The 27423-nt window shown below is 46.0% G+C and overlaps 1 protein-coding gene across 17 annotated transcripts in view; it reads left to right on the forward strand.

Annotated features, from left to right (window-relative positions):
- Positions 1 to 27423, forward strand: part of LOC138681740 (scavenger receptor cysteine-rich domain-containing protein DMBT1-like) — a 491932-nt gene that overhangs the window by 103695 nt on the left and 360814 nt on the right. For 12 of the 17 annotated variants that reach the window (XM_069769545.1, XM_069725880.1, XM_069769547.1 and 9 more), the window contains one exon: positions 8342 to 8656. The exons of the other annotated variants lie outside the window; for them this stretch is intronic. In XM_069769545.1, the coding sequence (XP_069625646.1) occupies positions 8342 to 8656 (315 nt within the window). The remainder of the gene's footprint in view (positions 1 to 8341; positions 8657 to 27423) is intronic. 17 annotated transcript variants of the gene reach the window in all.

Genomic DNA, 27423 nt, shown 5'->3' on the forward strand with positions numbered 1-27423 from the left:
CGTCACCATTGGGAGCAGGGTTCTTTTTTGTAGCCAAGAAGGATGGTTCGCTAAGACCGTGTATTGATTACCGCCTTCTTAATAAGATCACTGTTAAGTTTCAGTATCCCTTGCCATTGATTTCTGACTTGTTTGCTCGGATTAAGGGGGCTAGTTGGTTTACTAATATTGATCTTCGTGGTGCGTATAATCTGGTGAGAATCAGGCAGGGAGATGAATGGAAAACGACATTTAATACGCCCGAGGGTCATTTTGAGTATCTGGTGATGCCGTTCGGACTTGCCAATGCTCCATCTGTTTTTCAGTCTTTTATGCATGACATTTTCCGTGAGTATCTGGATAAATTCTTGATTGTTTACTTGGATGACATTTTGATCTTCTCAGATGATTGGGAGTCTCATGTGAAGCAAGTCAGAATGGTTTTCCAGGTACTGCGTGCTAATTCCTTGTTCGTGAAGGGATCAAAGTGTCTCTTCGGTGTGCAGAAAGTTTCATTTTTGGGGTTCATCTTTTCCCCTTCTACTATCGAGATGGATCCGGTTAAGGTTCAGGCCATCCAGGATTGGACTCAGCCGACATCTCTAAAAGGTCTGCAGAAATTCCTGGGCTTTGCTAATTTTTATCGTCGCTTCATCTGTAATTTTTCTAGCATTGCCAGACCATTGACCGATTTGACCAAGAAGGGTGCTGATTTGGTTAATTGGTCTTCTGCTGCCGTGGAAGCTTTTCAGGAGTTGAAGCGTCGTTTTTGCTGTGCCCCTGTGTTGTGTCAACCTGATGTTTCTCTTCCGTTCCAGGTCGAGGTTGATGCTTCTGAGATTGGTGCAGGGGCGGTTTTGTCACAGAGAGGTTCTGGTTGCTCAGTGTTCAAACCATGTGCTTTCTTTTCCAGGAAATTTTCTGCTGCTGAGCGTAATTATGATGTGGGCAACCGAGAGTTGCTGGCCATGAAGTGGGCATTCGAGGAGTGGCGTCATTGGCTTGAGGGTGCTAAGCATCGCGTGGTGGTTTTGACTGATCATAAGAACCTTACTTATCTTGAGTCTGCCAAGCGCTTGAATCCTAGACAGGCCCGTTGGTCGTTATTTTTTGCTCGTTTTGATTTTGTGATTTCATACCTTCCGGGCTCTAAAAATGTGAAGGCGGATGCTCTGTCTAGGAGTTTTGTGCCCGACTCTCCGGGGTTATCTGAGCCGGCGAGTATCCTCAAGGAAGGAGTCATTGTGTCTGCCATCTCCCCTGATTTGCGGAGAGTGTTGCAGAAATTTCAGGCTAATAAACCTGATCGTTGTCCGGCCGAGAAACTGTTCGTCCCTGATAGGTGGACTAGTAAAGTTATCTCTGAACTTCATTGTTCGGTGCTGGCCGGTCATCCAGGAATCTTTGGTACCAGGGAGTTGGTTGCTAGATCCTTCTGGTGGCCATCTCTGTCACGGGATGTGCGTGCTTTTGTGCAGTCCTGTGGAATTTGTGCTAGGGCTAAGCCCTGCTGTTCACGTGCCAGTGGGTTGCTTTTGCCCTTGCCGGTCCCGAAGAGGCCTTGGACACATATTTCGATGGATTTCATTTCTGACCTTCCCGTTTCTCAAAAAATGTCGGTCATTTGGGTGGTCTGTGATCGCTTTTCTAAAATGGTCCATCTGGTGCCCTTGGTTAAATTGCCTTCCTCCTCTGATTTGGTGCCTTTGTTCTTCCAGCATGTGGTTCGTTTACATGGCATTCCTGAGAATATTGTTTCTGACAGAGGTTCCCAGTTTGTCTCGAGGTTCTGGCGAGCCTTTTGTGGTAGGATGGGCATTGACCTATCTTTTTCCTCGGCCTTCCATCCTCAGACTAATGGCCAGACCGAACGAACCAATCAGACCTTGGAAACATATCTGAGATGTTTTGTTTCCGCTGACCAGGATGATTGGGTGTCATTTTTGCCGTTGGCTGAGTTCGCCCTTAATAATCGGGCCAGCTCGGCTACCTTGGTCTCTCCATTTTTCTGCAATTCTGGGTTCCATCCTCGTTTCTCTTCAGGACAGGTTGAGTCTTCGGACTGTCCTGGTGTGGATTATGTGGTGGACAGGTTGCAGCAGATCTGGACTCAGGTAGTGGACAATTTGACCTTGTCCCAGGAGAAGGCTCAGCTTTTCGCTAATCGCAGACGCCGTGTGGGACCCCGACTTCGTGTTGGGGATCTGGTTTGGTTATCTTCTCGTCATATTCCTATGAAGGTTTCCTCTCCTAAATTTAAACCTCGTTTTATTGGTCCGTATAGGATTTCTGAGATTCTCAATCCGGTGTCTTTTCGTCTGACCCTCCCAGACTCCTTTTCCATACATAATGTATTCCATAGGTCGTTGTTGAGGAGATACGTGGCACCTATGGTTCCATCTGTGGAGCCTCCTGCCCCTGTTTTGGTGGAGGGGGAATTGGAGTATATTGTGGAGAAGATTTTGGATTCTCGTGTCTCTAGACGGAAACTCCAGTATCTGGTCAAATGGAAGGGTTATGCTCAGGAAGATAATTCCTGGGTTTTTGCCTCTGATGTCCATGCCCCAGATCTTGTTCGTGCCTTTCATGTGGCTCATCCTGGTCGGCCTGGGGGTTCTGGTGAGGGTTCGGTGACCCCTCCTCAAGGGGGGGGTACTGTTGTGAATTCTGTGGCTGAGTTCACTTCTGTGGTCACAAGTGGTATTGCAGTCTCTGGGCTTCCTCCCTCAGGTGTTTTGGTGAGCTCGTTGGCTGCCTTGCTAATTAGCTCCACCTGAGTCTGTCTTCCTTGCTCCTTGTCAATGTTCCAGTGTTGGATCTGAGCTACTGCATCTTTCCTTGGGCCTGCTGCTCTGCTAGATAAGTGCTTTTAGTTTGTTTTCTGTTTTTTCTGTCCAGCTTGCTATTAACTTTTGCTGGAAGCTCTGAGAAGCAGAGGGGTGCACCGCCGTGCTGTTAGTTCGGCACGGTGGGTCTTTTTGCCCCTTTGCGTGGTTTTCGTTTTAGGGTTTTTTGTAGACTGCATAGTTCTCTTTGCTATCCTCGCTCTGTCTAGAATATCGGGCCTCACTTTGCTGAATCTATTTCATTCCTACGTTTGTCTTTTCATCTTGCTAACAGTCATTATATGTGGGGGGCTGCCTATTCCTTTGGGGTATTTCTCTGAGGTAAGTCAGGCTTGTATTTCTATCTTCAGGCTAGTCAGCTCCTCAGGCAGTGCCGAGTTGCATAGGTAGTTGATAGGCGCAATCCACTGCTGCTTATAGTTGTGTGAGGATAGATCAGGTACTGCAGTCTACAGAGATTCCACGTCTCAGAGCTCGTCCTATTGTTTTTGGTTATTGCCAGATCTCTGTATGTGCGCTGATTACTGCACGCTGTGTTGCCTGATTGCCGGCCATAACAGATACAGCACTATGTGAACAGCCAGCTTCTTTAGCGATAACCTTTTGTGGCTTACCCTCCTTGTGGAGTGTGTCAATGACTGCCTTCTGGACATCTGTCAAGTCAGCAGTCTTCACCATGATTGTGGAACCTGCTGAAACATAGTAAGGGACCTTTTAAACTCTTAGGAAGCCTTTGCAGGTTCTTTTTATTAATTATTCGAATTTATTGAGATAATGATTTTTTTTATATAATGACTTTATATAATATATGAGTTTTACTTTTTGCATTGAAAAAAGTGAAATAAATTAACTTTTTGAGAATATTTTAATTTTGCTAAATTTGTGAGAAGCATATATATATATATATATATATATATATATATATGTATGTATATACACCAGCACCAGCTCCTAGTAGATAGAGCAGTCGCTCAAGACTCAAGACCCAGACAGACCAGTCTCAGCACAGCCTGGATTGGTTGGCTCTCTACAATGTCAACAGGAAATTAAGAACCTTTTTCAGAAACTCAATCGGGCTATGGAGAACAACATTGGAAGTCAACTCAAGACAATTAGCACAATTGACCATCAAATGCGGCATATACCAAGGTGATGCTCTGTCCCCATTGCTGTTCTGCATAGGCTTGAACCCCCTCAGTCAGATAATTACAGAGTCTGGGTATGGATACAAGTTCAAGAGTGGAAGCACCATCAGCCACCTCCTCTACATGGATGACATCAAGCTGTATGCAAAAAACGAATGAGTCATCAATTCACTGATCCACCTGACAAGGATCTGCAGTGAAGACATCAGGATGTCTTTTGGACTGGAGAAGTGTGGCCAATTGGTAATAAAGAGAGGCAAGATAGTCAAGACTGATGGAGTGGAATTACCAGCAAGACACATAGCAGATGTACAGACATGCTACAAGTACCTCACCATCCCACGGCGATACAGTAACCATGATGAGGAGGCAAGGAAAGCAGAAACATCCAAATACCATCAAAGGATAAGACAGGTCCTGAAGAGCCAGCTCAATGGGAGGAATAAAACCATGCCATCAATGGATATGCCCTGCCAGTTATCAGATACCCTGCTGGCATAGTATGCTGGCCAAAAGAAGAGATGGAAGCTGCAGATGTGAAGACACAAAAGCTCCTCAAAACGCATGGAGGTCTCCACCCAAAGTCTAACACCTAAAGATTTTATACCAACAGAAAGGAGGGTGGTCGAAGCTTGATAAGCATCCAAGCCACCATCACGAATGAAACAAGGAGTATCCAGGAATACATCAGAAAAAAGTCACCAAAAGATGAGATGCTGAGAGAAAGCCTAAGGCAGCAACAACAACAGATCTGGAAGGAAGGACAGGAACATGAAGCGCTATGGCAAGACATGCCGCTGCATGGGATGTACCATCGACAGATAATGGAGGTGGCTGACATGGACAAATCCTACCAATGGCTGGAGAAAGCTGGACTCCGAGACAGCACAGAGGCATTAATCATTGTGCCACAAGAGCAAGCACTAAGTGCAAGATCCATAGAAGCAGGAATCTACCACACAAGACAAGACCCCAGGTGCAGACTATGCAAAGAAACCTCAGAAACCGTCCAACACATAGTGGCAAGATGCAAAATGCAAGCAGGAACAGCATATACCAAACATCACACCCAAGTAGCGGGAATTGTATATAGGAACAACTGCACAGCATATGGGCTAAGTCCCCCTAAGCCCAGGTGGGAGACCCCAGAAAAAGTGGTGGAGAATGAAAGGGCTAAAATCGTGTGAGACTTCAAGATCCAGACAGATAAGCAGATGTTGGCAAACCAGCCAGACATTGTGATAGTAAACAAGGATCAGAAGGCAGCAATGATAATAGATGTGGCAGTGCCAAGTGACAGCAACATCAGAAAGAAGGAATATGAGAAGCTGGAGAAATACCAGGGCCTCAAAGGAGAACTGTAGAAGATGTGGAAGGTGAAGGCACCATTGATTCCAGTGGCGATGGGAGCACTTGGAGCAGTGACCCCTAAGTTGGAAAAATGGCTAAAACAGGAGCAACATCTGAACTCTCCATCCAGAAAAGCTCAATTCTGGAAACAACTAAGATCCTGCACAGAACCCTCAAACTCTCAGGCCTTTTGTAGAGGACCCGAGAATAAGAAAGGACAACAAAGACCACCCCCATTGGGGGTGAGAAGGAAGTTTTGTATACTTCAAATATAAAGGAAATGTGTCATCTTTAACTTTAGACCTTTTAGAGATCATTTCATCTTCAACTTGATTAGCTTTTTAAAATAACAGTAATATTGACCAGTGGTGCCCCAACTTTTACATGCCTCTGTATGCACAAAACATGTTTTTGAAGCGAATTGAAATCCACCTGAAAAAGTGCAAATCAAATGCTGAAAAGCATTAACATATGCACTGCAATGTCTAAAAGAAATTGATTTGCATATTTTCATTCCTTTTGAGCATTTTTTTTAACTGCCTCAAGCTTCAGAAGCTGTTAAGTATAGAGGTAGGGGAATCACAGACAGGGAGGAGAAGACCAAGTGTACAGTCCAGCCCTTGTGCACCAAAAGCAACTTAGCAAAAAACTTCAAATGGCGATTACAGACTAACCACAAAGCGGATTTCTTCACCAAAGGTATCGATATAATCAGTATTACAGCTGTGCTATGACGGCCATATCTTTACTTTACATTACAACACTTTGCAGACAGGTTCTCTTTAAAAAAATACAGCGGTGGTAAAGCAGGCACAAACATGACCCAATAAACATCAATGACGTTTCTTGAGGAAAAACACTTTCATTTACCTGAAGAGTCTTCTGCTTCAAAAATTCAGCGAGTACGCAGGCTTCTAAAAGATGCGTTCATAAATCCTTACAGTGCCCATAGGAGGCATACATTTCAATCTCTGGATACACAAAGAAGTGTCACACCAGTTTAAAACTACATTCACACCTTGTGGCTTATGAGATTTTCCAAAATCATGGCAAAAATGTTGTGGCACAAGGCAATGAAAGGTATGACACAGTCTAAGTTATTTTCCCTCATAATAAATCCATTTTAGCGATCAGTTTTACAGACCTTTAACTAACGTTTTATCAGTTATTGCTTGGTGTTTCACTCTTTGCACACAAAATAATTACTAGATCATATTAGGTAATAGATGAATAATCATTCTGTAAATGATTAATTGTTTTCAGTATAAATGATTGAAGATTTCCATCTAAGGCAAGGGTCACACTTGCGAGTTCAATGCGAGAAACTTGCATCAATACCCAGCACTGCCAACCGCACTCGGGAGTGGAGTGTGCGGCTACAAAGAAACACATGCAGCTGCACGCTCCGGTCCAAGTGCCGGCGGCAGTGCCAGGTATTGATGCGAGAGACTCACACGAGTTTCTCGCATTGAACTCGCAAGTGTGACCACGGCCTAAGGCCGGTTTCACATGTCAGTGGCTCCGGTACGTGAGGTGACAGTTTCCTCACGTACCGAAGACACTGACTCACGTAGACACATTAAAATCTATGTGTCTCTGCACATGTCAGCGTGTTTTCACGGACCGTGTGTCCGTTTGGAAAACACGGAGACATGTCAGTGTTTGTGGGAACGCACGGATCGCACGGACCCATTAAAGTCAATGGGTCCGTGTAAAACACGTACCGCACACGGATGCTGTCTGTGTGCAGTCCGTGTGCCGTGCAGGAGACAGCGCTACTATAAGCGCTGCCACCCTCCCCCCCCGCGTGTGGTGCTGAAGCCGGAATTCATCCCTTCTTCCCAGCAGCGTTCGCTGGAGAGAAGGAATGAATAATCTTTTTTTTTCCCCTTAAAAATAAAGTTTGTGCGTCCCCTCCTGCCTCCCATCCCCTGTGTGCCCCCCCGCTTGCCAGGAAATACTCACCGACACCCAGCTCCAGCGATGTCTCCTCTCAGCGGCTGCAGCCTGTGCTGTGTGAGCGGTCACGTGGTCCCGCTCATTACAGTGAGGAATATGCGCATATTCCTCACTGTATTGAGCGGGACCACATGGCCGCTCACACAGGGTCTGCTGCCGGCGCTGAGAGGAGACATCGCTGGAGCTGGGTGTCGGTGAGTATTTCCTGGCAAGGGGGGGGGGGGGTGGGGGCGCACAGGGGATGGGAGACGGGAGGGGACGCACAAACTTTATTTTTAAGGGGAAAGAAAAAAAAGATTATTCATTCCTTCTCTCCAGTGAACGCTGCTGGGAAGAAGGGATGAATACCGGCTTCAGCACCGCATGCAGGGGGCAGCGCTTAACTGTAGCGCTGTCTCCTGCATGGTCCGTGTGGTCCTCAGTCGGCACACGGGCGGCACACGGCTGCCGCACGTGTGCCACACTGATGTGCTACGTAAGCACACGGACACACGGACACGGATAATTCCGGTACCGATTTTTCCGGTATCGGAATTATCTGGATTTGTGGGACAGGCCTAAGGCATATAAAAGCCTATATTTTAATTAATTAGAAGTTAAAACATTAGTCACTATTCTTTCATTTTGTCTTTTGCTCTTACTTTAAGACATCTTTACTTATAGAAGCCCACATTCATCTGTAGCTGCCATTTTGCGAACAAAATTGAGTCAAATAGTTGTCACTTTTGAATCAGCTTCACAGGAGTAAATGGTAAAACTATTATTTTAAAGAATACACTGACAGAATCACATTTCTGCGTAAGTTTTAGTAAAGGCAATTCAAAAGTGGCAACCATTATAGCTGCAACATGGACTTTTCTTTTCAAAAATAGCAATATCAATGTAAGTAATTTTTCATCGTGTGGGCTGAAATCCGCCTGATTAGGAATTAAATTCTGGTCATTGTGAATTGTTCATGGCAATTAATCGGACTTGCATATGGGCAGCTATAGTGAATGGTGGATAAATGAATTGTATAAATATAAAATGTATCCCTTATAAAGCTATTTCTTTTTATTTTAGAAATTTTTCCCATGCGACTTGTTGATGGCAGCGATCCATGTTCTGGACGGGTTGAGATCTATTATGGCAATGCATGGGGAACAGTATGTGATGATGTTTGGACCATCAATAATGCCCATGTTGTATGCAGACAGATGGGCTGTGGATATGGAATTTCTGCTTTGCATTCTGCATATTTTGGACAAGGTTCTGACAGTATTCTGCTTGATAATGTACGTTGTTCAGGAACTGAACAGTACTTATGGCAGTGCAGTCACAATGGTTGGGGCTCCCATAATTGCAATCACTATGAGGATGCTGGAGTCATCTGTTCAGGTATGTTTTGAGAAATAATATATAGTTCAGCGGCGCTAGTCTACGAGGTATCCTATTGCTGCAAATCTGGACAGTAACCAAAAAGTTGTCAAAAAAGAGATGAAATAAACTAGTATTAGATTTGTGCAAATGAAACCTGGTGGGGAATAGTGTATATTCCCAAGGATACGATTACACACTAGATGAGATCTAGAGGGAAAAAGGTGAGTTTACTGAGGGTACTGCTCAGCGTTATTTGCTGTAAAAGGAAAAGCAGTAAAAAATATAGTTTAAAATACAATACAGAGACAACAAAACTGTAAATGTATACAGATGGATTGCACTATGCCCATTGAACCAGCAGCATTACGTATCTAGCACTATGGGAGAAAAACACCAATACAACTTTTAAAACAGCACTGGGCACCTGTAGGAAATAGAGTAGGAGAAATGCTGCACACTAGGATGCTCAGCTGTGTGAGATAATGGCTGGTAGATAATCCTTGCCACCTGAAAAGAATAATGCACAGAATCTGTGCTGAAGGCCTGTAAATTGAAAAGTGGAACAACAAGAAAAAGGGGAACAGCAACGTTGTAAAAATAGTCTACAGTAAGTCCAAATAGAGTCTCATGAAGAGAGTTTTACCGCTAGTACTATATGACCTTCCGGGTCCTGAGTACAAAATCGTGAGTCCTATGGAAGTCACAGGTGAAACATGCATGTAATTGTAGAGGTTTAATAGAAGGTGCCCCGGCTGGTGGCAGTGCTTCTAAGACTTAAGATGATGCGGCACGCTTGGTGCAGATTAGCCGGGTCGGAAATCTGTGCGCGCTGTTACCTTATAGTGGAGCTCCTGTGGAGGTGATGCCGCTTCTTCTTTCCTAGCGGTGCAGGCGGCGAGAGGGTCAGGTGGTGTGTAGTGGTTCAGATCAGCCCACTGCCGGTTGCTGTCTCACCGCGCTTTGTGCGATAGTCAGGACAGGACCTGGCGTGACGTCGTCCACAACGTGAGACTGCTCTGTTTGCCGCTCGTACGATAGAGGGTGCAACAAGGACCATTCAATTCCTATGTATTTCGGAAAGTACACTTTCCTTCATCAGGGATCCCTGATGAATGAAAGTGTACTTTCCGCAAAAAACAGATGAAACGTAAGGCCATCCATCGCAATCTGGCACTAATACAAGTCTATGAGAAAAAAACAGATCCAACTTCAACTTTTGCCAGATCCTTTTTTTTCAAAATTCACTGGATTGTGCCTGACGGCAAAAAACTGATGTGTGAAAGTAGCCTAAGTTTTGCTCCACATATGAGCATTGAAAGCTTCCATGAGCTGTCCTTCCTTGATCCACATTTGGAAGTCACTGAGCACTGCATACACCTCACAAGACCTTCCATTTTTTAGATTCATTGGCCCTTGTCATATTCACTTTGATCCCTACATTTGCCCATTTTGGTTTTTCTAATACACAGCTTCAAGAACTTTCAGTAAACGTGTTGACTTATATATCCTATTACTACCATTTGGCATGTGCCACTATCATGGAACATTGTTATTCTCTTCACCTGTCAGTAGCTTTGTTATTGTCATGCACTAGATATGTGGACTACTTAAGACACAAACCTTTGACTTTTGCTAGACTAGGGTTCAGAATCTAAGGGATCTGCAGATCCTCACTCTTAACCCCTGCAATAAGCTATCGATTTTGCTGCAGGAAGATTTCAAAATTGTGCTTCCCCGAGTACTAACATATTAGCGGCAATAGCGATGCTGACAAAAAAGTGTCACAACCAGAAAGACAACCAGAGGTCATTATAAGAAGAGAGATCATGATGCAACAGCTAACAGAATGATATAGTAGTCAGGAATGAAAGAATCAATGTAAAGTAATGCCACCATGTTCACTATAAATCGTTTAGAATGAATGGTATTACCTGCAAATATCTGGGACACTACAGCAAATTCAATAGCCTAGTTCAAATTAAACATGAATAGAAAAAACACATCTGTAGTCTGCATCTTTTTATAATAGTGTATTCACTAAATATAAGTGCTGAAAAAAGGATAATCAAACTATATCCAATGTTAATTGAAAAATTAGTTTGCCGTAGTTTTTTGCTAATACAATTTTATTGTCCTACATTTGGTGCTGGTATGTAGTGCATGACAAATAGCAAGAAAAGCTGTCAGACGTTTTTTCTGTTCATGTATTATTCGATCTAGGCTATTGGTTGTGCTTTAACCCCTTAACGACCGCCGATACGCCTTTTAACGGCGGCCGCTAAGGATACTTAAACCACAGCGCCGTTAATTAACGGGGCTGTGGAAAAAGTAAATAGCGCCCCCCAGAGACGGATTTTCTCCGGGGTCTCGGCTGCCGGGGGTAGCCGAGACCCCAGAGAACATGATTCAGGGGTTTTTTTACCGACCCCGCATTTGCGATCGCCGGTAATTAACCGTTTACCGGCGATCGCAAAAAAAAACTCAATTTCTTTTTAATTTCTCTGTCCTCCGATGTGATCGCACATCAGAGGACAGAGAAATGGGGTCCCAGGTAGCCCCCCACTACTTACCTATCTCCCCCGGTGCTCCTCGTGGCTCCCGATGGGCGCCGCCATCTTCAAAATGGCGGGTGCATGCGCAGTGCGCTCGCCGGCCGGCACCGAGAGAATCTTTGGGGTCTCGGCTGCCGGGGGTAGCCGAGACCCCAAAGAACATGATCGGGGTCGGTTTTACCGACCCCTGTTTTGCAATCGCCGGTAATTAACTGTTCACCGGCGACCGCAAAAAAAAAAAATAGCAAAGTGTAATTCTCTGTCCTCTGATGTGATCGCACATCAGAGGACAGAGAAATAGGGGGATTCGGGGACCCTATCATACTCACCGGTGTCCCTGGGTCCTCCGGCTGCTCCTCCTGGCTGCCGAGGAAAAGAAAATGGCGGGCGCATGTGCAGTGCGCCCGCCATCTAACGCCATCTGCCGGCCGGCAGGAGAAGAGCAGTTGGGGCTAAAATTAGGGTTAGGGTTAGGGCTAGGGTTAAGGCTAGGGTTAGGGTTAGGGCTATGGTTAGGTTTAGGGTTAGGGTTCGGGCTAAATTTAGGGTTAGGGTTGGGGCTAAATTCAGGGTTAGGGTTGGGGCTAAATTTAGGGTTAGGGTTGGGGCTAAATTTTTGGGTTAGGGTTGGGGCTAAATTTAGGGTTAGGCTTCTTTCACACTCATGTCGGTACGGGGCCGTCACAATGCATCGGCCCGACATACCAACGCACGTTGTGAAAATTGTGCACAACGTGGGCAGAGGATGTAGTTTTTCAACGCATCCGCTGCCCAATCTATGTCCTGGGGAGGAGGGGGCGGAGTTACGGCGACGCATGCGCGGTCAGAAATGGCAGACGCGACGTACAAAAAAAAGTTACATTGAACGTTTTTTGTGCCGATGGTCCACCAAAACACAACTGATCCAGTGCACGACGGACGCGACGTGTGGCCATCCGTCACGATCCGTCGGCAATACAAGTCTATGGGCAAAAAACGCATCCTGCGGGCACATTTGCAGGATCTGTTTTTTGTCCAAAACGATGGATTGCGACGGATGCCAAATGACGCAAGTGTGAAAGTAGCCTTAGGGCTAGGGTTGGGGCTAAAGTTAGGGCTAGGGTTGGGGCTAAAGTTAGGGTTAGAGTTGGGATTAGGGTTAGGGTTTGGATTAGGGTTGGTATTAGGGTTAGGGTTGGCATTCGGGTTACGCTTGGGATTAGGGTTAAGGTTAGGGTTGTGATTAGGGGTGTATTGGGATTAGGGTTAGGTTTGAGGTTAGGGTTGAGATTAGGACTAGGGGTGTGTTGGATTTAGGGTTTTGATTAGGGTTATGGTTAGGGTTGACATTAGGGTTGTTTTGGGGTAAGGGTTGTGATTATTGTTAGGGTTAGTGATTAGGATTATGGATCGGGTTGGGATTAGGGTTAGAGGTGTGTTGGGGTTAGGGTTGGAGCTAGAATTGGGGGTTTTCCACTGTTTAGGTACATCAGGGGGTCTCCAAACACGACAGCCAATTTTGCGCTCAAAAAGTCAAATGGTGCTCCCTCCCTTCTGAGCTCTGCCGTGCACCCAAACGGTGGGTTACCCCCACATATTGGGCATCAGCATACTCGGGATAAATTGGACAACATTTGGGGTCCAATTTCTCCTGTTACCCTTGTGAAAATAAAAACTTGGGCTACAAAATCATTTTTGTGGCAAAAAAAAATATTTTTTTATTTTCACGACTCTGCATTCTAAACTTCTGTGAAGCACTTGGGCATTCAAAGTTCTCACCACACATCTAGATAAGTTCCTTGGGGGGTCTAGTTTCCAAACGGGGTCACTTGTGGGGGGTTACTACTGTTTAGGTACATCAGGGGCTCTGCAATCGCAACATAACGCCCACAGACCATTCTATCAAAGTCTGCATTCCAAAACGGCGCTCCTTCCTTTCCGAGCTCTGCCGTGCGTCCAAACTGTGGTTTACCCCCACATATGGCACATCATTGTACTCGGGATAAATAGGACAACAACTATTGCAGTCCAATTTCTCCTGTTACCCTTGTGAAAATAAAAACTTGGGGGCTACAATATCTTTTTTGTGGAAAAAAAATATTTTTTATTTTCACGACTCTGCATTCTAAACTTCTGTGAAGCACTTGGGCATTCAAAGTTCTCACCACACATCTAGATAAGTTCCTTGGGGGGTCTAGTTTCCAAAATGGGGTCACTTGTTCTACTGTTTAGGCACATCAGGGGCTCTCCAAACGCGACATGGCGTCCGATCTCAATTCCAGACAATTCTACATTGAATAAGTAAAATGGCACTCCTTCTCTTCCAAGCTCTGCGGTGCGCCCAAACAGTGGTTTACCCCCACATATTGGGTATCGACGTACTCAGGAGAAATTGAACTACAACTTTTGTGGTCTAATTTCTCCTGATACCGTTGTAAAAATGAAAAAATTTGGGGGCAAAAATATCATTTTTGTAGAAAAAATATGATTTTTTATTTTCACGGCTCAACGTTATAAACTTCTGTGAAGCACATGGGGGTTCAAAGTGCTCACCACACATCTAGATAAGTTCCTTAAGGGGTCTAGTTTACAAAATGGTGTCACTTGTTGGGGGTTTCCACTGTTTAGGCACATCAGGGGCTCTCCAAACGCAACATGGCGTCCGATCTCAATTCCAGACAATTCTACGAGGGGCGATCCAAAAGTAATGATAATCAATACTAAACACAATGAATATAGTCAAAAAATAAATTTATTTTTCTACATAGTCTCCTAACAAGTCTATACATTAAGCCCATCTCTTTTCTAAACTTAGAATTCCCTTCGAAAAAAATTCTTGATCTTGACCCTCGAAAAAATCCCCAACAGCGGTTATCACGTTGCTATTGTCGTCAAATTTCTTGCCCCGGAGGTGTTCCTTGAGCCGAGGAAAGAGAAAGAAGTCACTGGGGGCTAGATCTGGTGAATAGGGGGGTGTTCCACCAGTTCAAACCCCGCTTCTTGAATGGTCGCCATGGCAACAGCAGCTTTGTGAGCCGGCGCGTTATCTTGGTGAAACAACACTCCAGCCCGCAGTTTACCGCGCCTTTTCTCCTTGATAGCCTCCTGCAATCTTCTTATTTGTTCTGCGTAGTAGGAGCCCGTAATAGTGGCTCCCTGTTAGGACTGGCGGAACGCACCAAGTATAAGGTGTAATGGTATTAGCTGCGTTCGCCGTCTGAGGTCCACCGTGCAGGTGAAAACCCTGCTGCTAGTAGAGACGGACGAGATGACGGTACAATATGAATACACACTTGGGTTAACTTCACCCAGTGTGAAGGAAGCGAACCCTGTTGAGTCACAGGGCCACGGTACCGCACCAAGAGAATATATTTTAGAGGCACGAGAGTGCGTGCGGTGCCGCACTGGTGGACGCCACTATCCACCCAGGCTTGGGTTAGGAAAGCGCAGAGAAAGCGCACGGCGCCGCACTTGCGGTCACAGCAATAAGACGCTGTAATGTGTGTACCGTGCTGATGGCTAAGTCGGGCGCTAGGTAGCAATCACCCACCTTCCGTGAGCAGTCATACAATAGGGGGTGGATTTTAAAGAACGACTTTCACTCACAACACACACACATTTACAAAAGACAATACTAGCGCATGGCCGTGCGGCCATGCGAGGCTTAAATAGCTGCAGCATGTTTAGGACCTTCCAAAGAAGGACCAATGGAGTGCTGCAGCACCTGAGCATGTGACCCTGGATCTCCACTGAGAGATCTCGCCCTGGGCATGCTCAGAGTGCAAAGCATGATTTAGTCCTAGCAGCTACAAGGACCTTAGCTGCAGTATCTGATCATGTGACCCTCGATCTCCACTGAGAGATCTTACTCTGGGCATGCTCAGAATGTGAAAAGCAGGACTTAGCCCCAGAAGCGTCCGCTCGCCGCTGCCCAGCACTGACTTCAATGGGAGAAGCAGGAAACGCAGCAGTAACTCTAAGCACAGAGTCAGACTGAGCGAGACGCTGGGATCGACGTCTCCGCTGAGCAAGCTCCACTGCGGCAGGAGAAGAATGGGAGACCGCAGCGGAGATGGCCCGAGATTCCCCCTGTGCAGAGGCAGGAACTCGACCCCCAACATTACCCCCCCTCCTAGGGCCCCCCCTCCCTGGGCCTCGCTACGTTCGAAGGCAGTAATGAGCTGCGGAGCCCGAATGTGCTCAGCAGGCTCCCAGGACCTGTACTCAGGGCCATAACCCTTCCAATCCACCAAATAGAATTTTTTACCACGTACCACCTTGTACCCCAAAATAGCGTTCACCTCGTAATCATCCGTAGACGAACCCGATGTCCCGGCAGATGACTCAGAAAACCGGGACATGTATACGGGCTTAAGGAGGGACACACGAAAGGTGTCGGTGATACCAAGGCGTGGAGGAAGGGCCAGACGGTAGACCACAGGATTAACCTGTTCGAGGACCTTGAAGGGACCCAAGTAGCGAGGTGCAAACTTAGTGGACTCTACACGCAGCCTGATGTTACGGGCGGAGAGCCACACTAAATCGCCAGGAGCAAAGGTCGGGGCAGGGCGCCGATGTGCATCGGCGGAGGACCTCATTCTCTCCTTTGAGGCCCGAATGGCATCCTGAGTGCGGTCCCAAATGTCCCGTGCCTCCACTGCCCAGTCTGCCACCCTGGAGTCAGCAGAGGACACGGGCATAGGCACAGGAACCCGCGGATGCTGGCCGTAATTAAGGAGGAAAGGAGTCTGACCAGTGGAGTCGGCTACAGCGTTATTAAGGGCGAACTCTGCCCATGGTAATAAAGATGCCCAGTCATCCTGCCTGGCAGAAACAAAATGTCGTAGATATGTGACCAGAGTCTGATTGGCCCTCTCTACCAACCCATTTGTCTCGGGATGATATGCGGAAGAGAGATTTAACTCAATGCTGAGAAGACGACAAAGCTCTCTCCAGAACTGAGACGCAAACTGGGGACCCCGGTCACTGACAATTTTGTCTGGCATGCCGTGTAGGCGGAAGATGTGTCTTATGAACAACGCTGCCAAGGCCCGTGCAGAAGGTAACCGTGGGAGCGGCACCAAATGCACCATTTTCGAGAAATGATCGGGAATAACACAAATGACGGTACAGCCGCGAGACTTAGGCAAACCCACTACAAAGTCCATCCCGACCATCTCCCAGGGCCTGTCTGCCACCGGCAAGGGACAGAGTAACCCAGACGGCCGTTGTCGAGGAGACTTATTTTTGGCGCATGAGACACACACCAGAACGTAATCTCTGACATCTCGGAGCATATGCGGCCACCAGTACGTCCTCGCCAGCAGCTCAGATGTCCTTTTTGTCCCAAAGTGTCCACCCACCCTGGAGGAATGAGCCCAAGAGAGAACCTCCGGTCGCAAATTTATGGGCACAAAAGTCTTGCCCGGAGGCACAGACTCAAGCGACACCGGAGCCACGGTTCTCAAGCTCTCAGAAGGAACAATAAGCCGAGGCTCTCCTTCCTCCTCCTCAGATGACACAACAGAGCGAGAAAGGGCATCAGCTCGAATGTTCTTCTCTCCAGCGAGATAATGGAGGGTGAAGTGGAATCGGGAGAAGAATAAGGACCATCTGGCCTGGCGAGAATTTAGCCGCTGGGCTGTTTGCAAATATAGCAAATTTTTGTGGTCTGTGAAAACTTGAAATGGAAAACGACCCCCCTCCAAGAGATGTCTCCACTCTGAGAAAGCCAATTTCATCGCTAGCAACTCCCTGTCCCCGATGGAATAATTCCTCTCCGCTGGTGTGAAGGTCTTGGAGAAGAAGAAGCACGGATGCTTCCGACCTTGAGCATCCTTTTGGAAGAGGACTGCTCCAGCACTAACGGAAGAGGCATCCACCTCCATTATAAACGGCTTATTGACATCAGGACGATGTAGGATGGGAGCTCTAGCAAAATGAGACTTAGTAGAAGAAAAGGCCCTGGAGACCTCTTCAGACCACACTTTGGGATTTGCTCCATTCTTGGTGAGGGCTACCAAGGGAGCTACCAGAGTTGAGAAGTGGGGAATGAACTGGCGGTAATAATTAATGAACCCCATAAAGCGCTGCACCGCCTTAAGAGAATGGGGCTCTTGCCAGTCCATCACAGCCTGTAGTTTGGCAGGATCCATAGCCAATCCCTGGGCGGAGATGATATAGCCCAGGAACGGTAAAGACTCCTGCTCAAACATACACTTCTCCAACTTAGCATAAAGAGAGTTTGCCCGTAGGAGGTCGAAGACTCTGCCAACATCTCTCCGGTGGGAGTCATTATCTGGAGAAAAGATGAGAATATCATCCAGATAGACTACAACCGAGGTGGAAAGCATATCCCGGAAGATGTCGTTGACAAAGTCTTGGAAAACGGCTGGGGCATTACAGAGCCCGAAGGGCATCACCAAATACTCATAGTGCCCATCTCTGGTGTTAAACGCCGTTTTCCATTCGTCCCCCTCACGGATGCGAATCAGGTTGTAAGCACCCCGCAGATCTAGTTTGGTAAACACCCTTGCTCCCCGAAGCCTATCGAAAAGCTCAGATATCAAGGGCAAAGGATACTTGTTCTTAACGGTGATAGCGTTAAGACCCCTGTAGTCTATGCATGGACATAGTTCCCCATTCTTCTTCTGCACGAAAAAGAACCCTGCCCCAGCAGGTGACACTGACTTCCTGATGAACCCTCTTGCCAGATTCTCTTGAATGTACTGAGACATTGCCTCCATCTCTGGGAGAGATAATGGATAGACTCGACCCCGGGGAGGCTCAGCACCAGGCAAGAGATCAATCGGACAGTTATAGGGGCGATGGGGTGGAAGGGTCTCCGCCGCCTTTTTGGAGAACACGTCTGCATACGACCAATATTGCTTGGGGAGAGAGGATAGATCTGCGGATACCTCCGTAGTAGCAACCTGAACGCACTCTCGGTGACACCTACCCCCACATGATTCACCCCATCCCAGAATTCTGCCTGAGGACCACTCGATGTGAGGAGAGTGGTACCGTAACCAAGGTATCCCCAACAGGACCTCATCAATCCCCTCAGGAATGATGAGCAGAGATATAATCTCCTGATGGGATGGTGACATGGACAAAGTAAAAGGGATGGTCTGATGTGTTATCTGTGCGGGCAGTGTCGACCCATTCACCACTTGTACCGTTACTGGTTGAGGTAGCATAACCAGGGGCATTGCGTGACGTTGGGCGAAGGCAGAAGACATAAAATTGCCCTCCGCCCCAGAATCCACGCAGAGCTCTACTGAGTGGGAGGAAGAGCCTAATGTTATTGTCCCCTTAAAGGACAATTTGGAGGCAAACGTCGCCGTGTCTAGTGCACCTCCACCTACTACCACTAGACGCTGACGTTTCCTCGACCGCTGGAGACATCTGGTGGCAAGATGTCCTGACTGTTGGCAAACATGACAAACCTGGAGTGCACGAGCGGTTCGGGACTTAGATCCCGCTCGTGACACTACCATAGGCTCATGGGACTAAGGAGCCTGGACTGGAGACTCTAAAGGTTTGGCGAAGGTGGGAGCCAGCCGAAACCTCTGCCTACACTGGGCTCGCTCTAACCTCCGCTCGTGAAAACGGAGGTCAATACGAGTAGACACTGTTATTAACTCTTCCAGTGTGGCGGGAATCTCCCTAGTGGCCAGGGCGTCCTTAACGTGCTCAGCCAGCCCCCTCCAAAATATAGGAATAAGGGCCTTATCCGACCACTCCAGCTCAGATGCTAGGGTGCGGAAGTGGACGGCAAAATGGCTGACCAAGGACGAGCCCTGAGTCAATGCCAACAGTTGGAGCGCCGTATCATGGGTGACACGAGGTCCTAAAAAGACCTGTTTCAGAGTGCTCAGGAATAACGGAGCACTCTGCACCACATAATCGCCACGCTCCCACAGCGGCGTAGCCCACTGCAGCGCTCTGTCCGACAATAAAGATACGATAAAGCCCACCTTAGCCCGCTCTGTAGGGAAACGAGAGGCCAGAAGCTCGAGATGTATTGAGCACTGACTCACGAAACCCCTACAGGACTTACTGTCACCAGAAAATTTCTCTGGTAGCAGGAGGCGAGATAGCGTCGGTACAGGGGTGGCAGTGGACAAGGTAGCTGCAGCCACACTTGCAGCCTGAACAGCGACAGCAGTAACATCCACAGCTGAGGTTGAACGCTCAAGAGCCGCCAACCTTCCCTCCAGCTGCTGGATGTACCGCTGTGAACGCTGATCGTCCGTCATTACTAGCCAGACCTTGGTGGCTAGTATTATGTTAGGACTGGCGGAATGCACCAAGTATAAGGTGTAATGGTATTAGGTGCGTTCGCCATCCGAGGTCCACCGTGCAGGTGAAAACCCTGGTGCTAGTAGAGACGGACGAGATGGCGGTACAATATGAATACACACTTGGGTTAACTTCACCCAGTGTGAAGGAAGCGAACCCTGTTGAGTCACAGGGCCACGGTATCGCACCAAGAGAATATATTTTAGAGGCACGAGAGTGCGTGCGGTGCCGCACTGGCGGACGCCACTATCCACCCAGGCTTGGGTTAGGAAAGAGCAGAGAAAGCGCACGGCGCCGCACTGGCGGTCACAGCAATAAGACGCTGTAATGTGTGTACCGTGCTGATGGCTAAGTCGGGCGCTAGGTAGCAATCACCCACCTTCCGTGAGCAGTCATACAATAGGGAGGGGATTTTAAAGAACGACTTTCACTCACAACACACACACATTTACAAAAGACAATACTAGCGCATGGCCGTGCGGCCATGCGAGGCTTAAATAGCTGCAGCATGTTTAGGACCTTCCAAAGAAGGACCAATGGAGTGCTGCAGCACCTGAGCATGTGACCCTGGATCTCCACTGAGAGATCTCGCCCTGGGCATGCTCAGAGTGCAAAGCAGGATTTAGTCCTAGCAGCTACAAGGACCTTAGCTGCAGTATCTGATCATGTGACCCTCGATCTCCACTGAGAGATCTTACTCTGGGCATGCTCAGAATGTGAAAAGCAGGACTTAGCTCCAGAAGCGTCCGCTCGCCACTGCCCAGCACTGACTTCAATGGGAGAAGTAAGAAACACAGCAGTAACTCTAAGCACAGAGTCAGACTGAGCGAGACGCTGGGATCGACGTCTCCGCTGAGCAAGCTCCACTGCGGCAGGAGAAGAATGGGAGACCGCAGCGGAGATGGCCCGAGATTCCCCCTGTGCAGAGCCAGGAACTCGACCCCTAACACTCCCTTCTCCAAATAGTCCACCATAATAATTCCTTCAGCGTCCCAAAAAACGGATGCCATAACCTTCCCTGCTGAGCTTGACACTTTGAAATTCTTCGGCGTCGGCTCGTTTCCATGTCATCGATTGTTGTTTAGTTTCGGGATCAAAGTGGTGGATCCAGGTCTCGTCCATGGTCAAAAAATGTGACAAAAAATTTTCCTTGTCTGCTTGGAACTTTTCGAGATTTGCTATTGAAATGTCAACTCCTTTATTCTTTTGTGCGTCGGTTAACATTTTTGGCACCCAACGCGCGGAGACCTTTCTCATATGCAATTCTTTTGCAAGGATTCTTTGAATACTGCCATATGAGATCCCTGTGACCTCAGCTACATGCCTGATAGTCACTCTTCGATCTGCCAATACAACTTCTTCAACTTTTTTCACGTTTTCTTCATTGAGGGACGTGGATGGGCGTCCTTCACAATGTTCATTTTCCGTCGATGTTCTTCCCAGCTTAAATTCCTTGGCCCAGCGTGCAACTGTGGAATATGGAGGAGAAGAGTCCCCCAATGTTTCCACCAAGTCGCTGTGTATGTCTTTCGTAGTCATTTTTTTCAAGCAGAGGTATTTGATGACATCTCTGAGCTCGTTTTTTCCCATTTTGATGTTCACTACTCGGCAGTTCATATTCAAATGAATGTAGCTCCCGGGAATCGTGGTCTATTTAAGTAATTTTTTTTTCCTGGACTAGTGGGTACCTAAGAGAGAAGAAAACATTTTATTTTAATTTCTGTGTGCAATAGAAATAACCGATTATCATTACTTTTGGATCGCCCCTCGTACATTGAAAAAGTAAAACGGCACTCCTTCTCTTCCAAGCTCTGCGTTGCGCCCAAACAGTGGTTTACCCCCACATATTGGGTATCGACGTACTCAGGAGAAATTGCGCTACAACTTTTGTGGTCTAATTTCTCCTGTTACGATTGTAAAAATAAGAATTTGTGGGCGAAAAGATCATTTTTGTGTAAACAAATGCGATTTTTTATTTTCACGTCTCTACGTTATAAACTTCTGTGAAGCTCTTGGGGGTTCAAAGTGCTCACCACACATCTAGATAAGTTCCTTTGGGGGTCTAGTTTACAAAATGGTGTCACTTGTGTGGGTTTCCACTGCTTAGGCACATCAGGGGCTCTCTAAACGTGACATGGCGTCCGATCTCAATTCCAGCCAATTCTGCATTGAAAAAGTCAAACGGCGCTCGTTCACTTCCAAGTTCTGCGGTGCACGCAAACAGTGGTTTACCCCCACATATGTGGTATCGTCGTATTCAGGAGAAATTGCATAACAAAACTTATGGTTACATTTCTGTTTTTACACTTGTGAAAAGAAAAAAATGGTTCTGAATTAAAATGTTTGCAAAGAAAAAGTTAAATGTTCATTTTTTCCTTCCACATTGTTTCAGTTCTTGTGAAGCACGTAAAGGGTTAATAAACTTCTTGAATGTGGTTTTGAGAACCTTGAGGGGTGTAATTTTTAGAATGGTGTCACACTTCATTATTTTCTATCATATAGACCCCTCAAAATGACTTCAAATGTGATGTGGTCCCTACAAAAAAAGGTGTTGTAAAAATGAGAAATTGCTGGTCAACTTTTAACCCTTATAACTCCCTAACAAAAAAAAAATTTGTTTCCAAAATTGTGCTGATGTAAAGTAGACATGTGGGAAATGTTATTTATTAACTATTTTTTGTGACATATCTCTCTGATTTAAGGGCATAAAAATAAAAAATTTGAAAATTGCAAAATTTTAACAATTTTCGCCATATTTCTGTTTTTTTCATAAATAATCGCAAGTAATATCGAAGAAATGTTACCACTAACATGAAGTACAATATGTCACGACAAAACAATCTCAGAATCAGCGGGATCCGTTGAAGCATTCCAGAGTTATAACCTCATAAATTGACAGTGGTCAGAATTGCAAAAATTAGCTCGGTCATTAAAGGGACACTGTCACCTGAATTTGGAGGGAACAATCTTCAGCCATGGAGGCGGGGTTTTTGGGTGTTTGATTCACCCTTTCCTTACCCGCTGGCTGCATGCTGGCTACAATATTGGCTTGAAGTTCATTTTCTGGCCTCCGTAGTACATGCCTGCACAAGACAATCTTGCCTTGCGAAGGCGTGTACTATGGAGGACAGAGAATGAACTTCAATCCAATATTGTAGCCAGCATGCAGCCAGCGGGTAAGGAAAGGGTGAATCAAACACCCAAAAACCCCGCCTCCATGGCTGAAGATTGTTCCCTCCAAATTCAGGTGACAGTGTCCCTTTAAGTACCAAATTGGCTCTGTCACTAAGGGGTTAATGTCTCAGATATTTGCAAGTAAAAACGCTCATTTTAGCATAGCATTTCTTTACATTGGTTATTTTTATTACCTGTAAGTGATATTACAGAAGTCTCATAATTGACCCATGGTACAAAATTCTTGTTTTGTTATTTTTGAAGTTAGCAATGAAGCCAGGGATCGCAGTGGTCCCCAACTCCAGGCCTCGAGGGCCGCCAACAGTGCAGGTTTTCAGGATTTCCTTAGTATTGCACAGTGGTTGGAATCATCACCTGTGCAGATGATCACATTACCACCGATGCAATACTAAAGAAATCCTGAAAACCTGCACTGTTGGCGGCCCTCGAGGCCTGGAGTTGGGGACCCTTGGATCAAAGCATAGAGTGCAACAATAGGGAAAAGATGAGCAATTCCAAGGTTCAGGCAGAAGTGATGTTCTTATACAAGACTAGGGTCAGGATGAATCAGAATCTGAAACACAAGGATTGAAATATAGGAACTGGTATAAACCTTAATCAGCAGGCAACTACGGAATGTCATCTTTTGGTACCAGGTGCCTTTCCAGGAGATTCATAGATTGATTTAACAGGACCGAATCAAAAGACAGAAGCAGGAACTGCAAGGGAGAAAGTTTCCAGTTCTGAGGAAAAGGGAGAAACCTTATTCAGCAGGCAGATAGTGTGTAACAGCTTTTAATGCCAAGACCCATCTAAAATGTCCATATTTCTGCATAAATTTGACTTAAAACAATATAAAATTTTCACACAAGTCCTAAAGATAGTCAAAGAGAACCAAATCAAACTAATAAGGCAAAATATTAGACTTTGCCATTTTTAAATGAGGAATGTAATCCAATATTACATGTATGTCAGTAGCAAAAATATATCACTCTGCATTCAGTATCCAGTGTGAACACTTTGTACATCGACACTGGTTCTCAACTTTTCGGTAATTAATTAGTTCTACTCATCGGCTTGGAGGAATTTTAGCTTATTCTATCGCAACAAACTGGTTCAGCATTGTTATGTTGGTATTGCTTTGCTCATGAACTGCCCGAATCTGTCATGCAAATGAATTCGAAAACTTGCGCTTGTTTTCTGTGGTCGGCTCAAGCATTGCAGTATATGAGCACTGCCAGGGCCTGAGAACAGCAATGCAAGTAAAATATATTTATGTTCCATAGTGGGACTAAGTAAAAACATTAACCCCTCTGTGACCTTAGACGTACTATCCCGTCGAGGTGCCCTGGGCTTATCTGACCCTGGACGGGATAGTACGTCATAGCCGATCGGCCGCGCTCACGGGGGGAGCGCAGCCGATCGCGGCCGGGTGTCAGCTGCTTATCGCAGCTGACATCCGGCACTATGTGCCAGGAGCGGTCACGGACCGCCCCCGGCACATTAACCCCTGGCACACCACGATCAAAGATGATCGCGATGTGCCGGCGGTGCAGGGAAGCACCGCGCAGGGAGGGAGCTCCCTGCGGGCTTCCCTGAGCCCCCCGCAGCAACGCGATGTGATCGCGTTGCTGCGAGGGTCTCCTCACCTCCCTCCCTGCTCGAGCCCCGGATCCAAGATGGCCGCGGATCCGGGTCCTGCAGGGAGGGAGGTGGCTTCACAGAGCCTGCTTAGAGCAGGCACTGTGAAGGCTGCAGCGCTGCATGTCAGATCAGTGATCTGACAGAGTGCTGTGCAAACTGTCAGATCACTGATCTGTGATGTCCCCCCCTGGGACAAAGTAAAAAAGTAAAAAAAAAAATTTCCAAATGTGTAAAAAAAATTAAAAAAAATATTCCAAAATAATGAAAAAAAAAAAAAATATTATTCCCATAAATACATTTCTTCATCTAAATAAAAAAAAAAAAACAATAAAAGTACACATATTTAGTATCGCCGCGTCCGTAACGACCCGACCTATAAAACTGTCCCACTAGTTAACCCCTTCAGTAAACACCGTAAGAAAAAAAAAAAAAAAACGAGGCAAAAAACAACGCTTTATTATCATACCGCCGAACAAAAAGTGGAATAACACGCGATCAAAAGGACAGATATAAATAACCATGGTACCGCTGAAAGCATCATATTGTCCCGCAAAAAAAGAGCCGCCATACAGCATCATCAGCAAAAAAATTAAAAAGTTATAGTCCTGAGAATAAAGCGATGCAAAAATAATTATTTTTTCTGTAAAATAGTTTTTATCGTATAAAAGCACCAAACCATAAAAAAATTATATAAATGAGGTATCGCTGTAATCGTACTGACCCGAAGAATAAAACTGATTTATCAATTTTACCAAACGCGGAACGGTATAAACGCCTCCCCCAATAGAAATTCATGAATAGCTGGCTTTTGGTCATTCTTCCTCACAAAAATCGGAATAAAAAGCGATAAAAAAATGTCACGTGCCCAAAAATGTTTTCAATAAAAACGTCAACTCGTCCCGCAAAAAACAAGACCTCACATGACTCTGTGGACCAAAATATGGAAAAATTATAGCTCTCAAAATGTGGTATTGCAAAAAATATTTTTTGCAATAAAAAGGGTCTTTCAGTGTGTGACGGCTGCCAATCATAAAAATCCGCTAAAAAACTCGCTATAAAAGTAAATCAAACCCCCCTTCATCACCCCCTTAGTTAGGGAAAAATAAAAAAAAATGTATTTATTTCCATTTTCCCATTAGGGCTAGGGTTAGGGCTAGGGTTAGGGCTAGGGCTAGGGTTAGGGCTAGGGTTAGGGCTAGGGTTAGGGCTAGGGCTAGGGTTAGGGCTAGGGTTAGGGCTAGGGCTAGGGCTAGGGTTAGGGCTAGGGTTAGGGCTAGGGTTAGGGTTAGGGTTAGGGCTAGGGTTAGGGCTAGGGTTAGGGCTAGGGTTAGGGTTAGGGCTAGGGTTAGGGCTAGGGTTAGGGTTGGGGCTACAGTTAGGGTTGGGGCGAAAGTTAGGGTTAGGGTTTAGATTACATTTACAGTTGGGAATAGGGTTGGGATTAGGGTTAGGGGTGTGTCAGGGTTAGAGGTGTGGTTAGGGTTACCGTTGGAATTAGGGTTAGGGGTGTGTTTAGATTAGGGTTTCAGTTATAATTGGGGGGTTTCCACTGTTTCGGCACATCAGGGGCTCTCCAAACACGACATGGCGTCCGATCTCAATTCCAGCCAATTCTGCGTTGAAAAAGTAAAACAGTGCTCCTTCCCTTCCGAGCTCTCCTGTGTGCCCAAACAGGGGTTTACCCCAACATATGGGGTATCAGCGTACTCAGGACAAATTGGACAACAACTTTTGTGGACCAATTTCTCCTGTTACCCTTGGGAAAATACAAAACTGGGGGCTAAAAAATAATTTTTGTGGGAAAACAAAAAGATTTTTTATTTTCACGGCTCTGCGTTATAAACTGTAGTGAAACACTTGGGGGTTCAAAGTTCTCACAACACATCTAGATAAGTTCATTGAGGGGTCTAGTTTCCAATATGGGGTCACTTGTGGGGGGTTTCTACTGTTTAGGTACATTAGGGGCTCTGCAAACGCAATGTGACGCCTGCAGACCAATCCATCTAAGTCTGCATTCCAAATGATGCTCCTTCCCTTCCGAGCCCTCCCATGCGCCCAAACGGTGGTTCCCCCCCACATATCGGGTATCAGCGTACTCAGGACAAATTGGACAACAACATTTAGGGTCCAATTTCTCCTGCTAACCTTGGAAAAATACAAAACTGGGGGCTAAAATATAATTTTTGTGGAAAAAAAAATATTTTTTATTTGCATGGCTCTGCGTTATAAACTGTAGTGAAATACTTGGGGGTTCAAAGCTCTCACAACACATCAAGATGAGTTCCTTAGGGGGTCTACTTTCCAAAATGGTGTCACTTGTGGGGGGTTTCTACTGTTTAGGTACATTAGGGGCTCTGCAAACGCAATGTGACGCCTGCAGACCATTCCATCTAAGTCTGCATTCCAAATGGCGCTCCTTCCCTTCCGAACCCTCCCATGCGCCCAAACGGTGGTTCCCCTCCACATATGGGGTATCAGCGTACTCAGGACAAATTGGACAACAACTTTTGAGGTCAAATTTCTTCTCTTACCCTTGGAAAAATAAAAAATTGGGGGCAAAAATATAATTTTTGTGAAAAAATATGATTTTTTATTTTTACGGTTCTGCATTATAAACTTCTGTGAAGCACTTGGTGGGTCAAAGTGCTCACCACACATCCAGATAAGTTCCTTAGGGGGTCTACTTTCCAAAATGGTGTCACTTGTGGGGGGTTTCAATGTTTAGGCACATCAGTGGCTCTCCAAACGCAACATGGCGTCCCATCTCAATTCCTGTCAATTTTGCATTGAAAAGTCAAATAGCGCTCCTTCCCTTCCGAGCTCTCCCATGCGCCCAAACAGTGGTTTACTGCCACATATGGGGTATCAACGTACTCAGGACAAATTGGACAACAACTTTTTGGGTCCAATTTCTCCTGTTACCCTTGGTAAAATAAAACAAATTGGAGCTGAAGTAAATTTTTTGTGTAAAAAAGTTAAATGTTCATTTTTATTTAAACATTCCAAAAATTCCTATTAAACACCTGAAGGGTTAATAAACTTCTTGAATGTGGTTTTGAGCACCTTGAGGGGTGCCGTTTTTAGAATGGTGTCACACTTGGGCATTTTCTATCATATAGACCCCTCAAAATG

Source organism: Ranitomeya imitator, chromosome 5 (genome assembly GCF_032444005.1).
Source record: "Ranitomeya imitator isolate aRanImi1 chromosome 5, aRanImi1.pri, whole genome shotgun sequence".
Taxonomy (NCBI): Eukaryota; Metazoa; Chordata; class Amphibia; order Anura; family Dendrobatidae; genus Ranitomeya; species Ranitomeya imitator.